The sequence below is a fragment of the Ammodytes marinus genome (assembly GCF_949987685.1).
Source record: "Ammodytes marinus genome assembly, chromosome: 6".
NCBI lineage: Eukaryota > Metazoa > Chordata > Actinopteri > Uranoscopiformes > Ammodytidae > Ammodytes > Ammodytes marinus.
Window position 1 is genome coordinate 957,088 of NC_137235.1, and position 2,500 is coordinate 959,587.

At 36.0% G+C, this 2,500-nt stretch overlaps 1 protein-coding gene across 1 annotated transcript in view; it reads left to right on the plus strand.

The window, feature by feature from the left end:
• The window catches only part of aplf (aprataxin and PNKP like factor), a gene marked incomplete at its 5' end in the record, with an annotated part of 14,375 nt that extends 13,649 nt beyond the window's left edge, over positions 1-726 (plus strand). The window contains one exon of the mRNA XM_080029847.1: positions 66-726. Coding sequence (XP_079885973.1) covers positions 66-271 — 206 coding nt within the window. The 3' untranslated portion in view covers positions 272-726. The remainder of the gene's footprint in view (positions 1-65) is intronic.
• Positions 727-2,500: the final 1,774 nt, after the last annotated feature.

Consider the following 2,500-nt stretch of genomic DNA (forward strand, 5'->3'; position numbering starts at 1 on the left):
AAATGTATCGTTTGAAATGTTTCAAATTTCCATTTTTCACTTTTATGTCTTTTTCCCTCTTTAAGGACGCGCAGCTGCCGAGAGGAAAACTCCCACAGATAAATCAGGTTCAGATGAAGATGAAGATGAAGATGAAGACAGTTTTATAAACGACTCTCTGTCAGAGGCAGGAGACGACTCAGACTACCTCCCTCCAGACTCTGACAGCGGGAAGGAAGACGTCTCTACGCTACAGAGAGAAGCTAAGGACTTTGTCAGGAAGAGGAACTAGGATCACACAGTCCAGCAGGATTCATTATGAAGAGTTTTAATTATTATTTTATTATCAAGATTATTATTATTTTTTTTTTTCAATATTTTTTTAAGGATTTTATATATTTTTTTTGGTGGGGGGATTTTTCCCCTTAATTCCACAGTTGTAGATACAGAGTGGACAATGGGGAGAGGTAGAGAGGGGAATGACACTGTGGAGAGGTAGAGAGGGGAATGACATGCAGAGAAGAAAGACCTTTTTATTTTTATTTTTTTAAAGATATTTCTTTTTAGAAAAAAATTAAGATTTGCAAGATCTGTCGATATCTTTCCTCTCGAACAACTGAGTTTATGTTTGACATTTTGGAAAATTAACAGAAAAACTTCCTCTTCATTGTTCCTCCCTTTCCTCTGTGTGTGTGTGTGTGTGTGTGTGTGTGTGTGTGTGTGTGTGTGTGTGTGTGTGTGTGTGTGTGTGTGTGTGTGTGTGTGTGTGTGTGTGTGTGTGTGTGTGTGTGTGTGTGTGTGTGTGTGTGTGTGTGTGTGTGTGTGTGTGTGTGTGTGTGTGTGTGTGTGTGTGTGTGTGTGTGTGTGTGTCGCTGTAAGACTCGTTCGGTAGTAAATCGCGACTTCAAAAGATATTATTGTTTTTTTAGCGCTTTGTTTTGCACCAATGTTTTGTCTGAGAACAGGAACCCAAACCCTAAACATATTGACCCGTCTGTCTGTAGGAAAACAAACAGGGTCTGAATCTCTGCCACGCAACGTCCAAAAACAACTCAACTTTTTGAGAAGTAAAAGCCGTAAAATCAGGTTTCAAATGAGCCTTTTTTTACATTATGAATATATATCTAATAGAAATCGTATTGTTTTAAATACATCTGAAGATACATTGGATTAATGATTGTACAGATAATTTACAAAAGTAAAATAAATAAAAATAAAATACAGCAAAAGTCTGGCATTCAAAACTTTACGTAAAAGTACAAAAACAGCTGCAACAAATAATTCTTTAGTCACATTTTGACACAGGTCTGCCACTCAACGCCCATAACAACTGTCTCTCTCTCTGCCTGTCTGTCTCCCTGCCTGTCTGCCTCCCTGCCTGTCTGTCTCCCTGCCTGTCTGCCTCTCTGCCTGTCTGTCTCTCTGCCTGTCTGCCTCTCTGCCTGTCTGTTTGAGTATTAAAAGCCGTAAAATCAGGTTTCAAAAGAGCCTTTTTTTACCTTTTTTTTACCAACATTATCTCCTTTAAATTATCGATATTTTAATTTATTGCAGTGATGTTTTGATGTTTTGATGTTTTGATGTTTTGATGTTTTGATGTTTTGATGTTTTGATGTTTTGATGTTTTGCCAGCAATCAAATCAAAGGAATTAACTGAAAGCCCTGATCCTAATATTGGTGACATTTTCGATCTATAGTAACCACGTGTGAGCTTCTCCCCAGCACTCTCTCTCTGTCTAAACACACTCTGAACTAACTGATTGATTTCTGTCAATTAAACATGTGCGTCCACCGCTGCCCACGTGAACGAGAAAAAGATCTTTTGTTCAGTTTCTGCAACTCACTGCCATAAAACAAACGACAACTTTTTGAGTAGTAAAAGCTGTAAAATTAGATTTTCAGAAGAGCATATTTTATTATTTTTTTCCAAACATTATTTATTTGAAATTAGTGACAAAATCTGAATTTTTGGGGGAATTAACCAAGGACTTTCCAGGATATAGTGTAAATATGAATATATATCTAATAGAAATCGTATTGTTTTACATACATCTGAAGATACATTGGATTAATGATTGTACAGATATTTTACAAAAGTAAAATAAATAAAAATAAAATACAGCAAAAGTCTGGCATTCAAAACTTTACGTAAAAGTACAAAAACAGCTGCAACAAATAATTCTTTAGTCACATTTTGACACAGGTCTGCCACTCAACGCCCATAACAACTGTCTCTCTCTCTGCCTGTCTGTCTCTCTGCCTGTCTGTCTCTCTGTTTGAGTATTAAAAGCCGTAAAATCAGGTTTCAAAAGAGCCTTTTTTTACCTTTTTTTACCAACATTATCTCCTTTAAATCATCGATATTTTAATTTATTGCAGTGATGTTTTGATGTTTTGATGTTTTGATGTTTTGATGTTTTGATGTTTTGATGTTTTGATGTTTTGATGTTTTGATGTTTTTCCAGCAATCAAATCAAAGGAATTAACTGAAAGCCCTGATCCTAATATTGGTGACATTTTC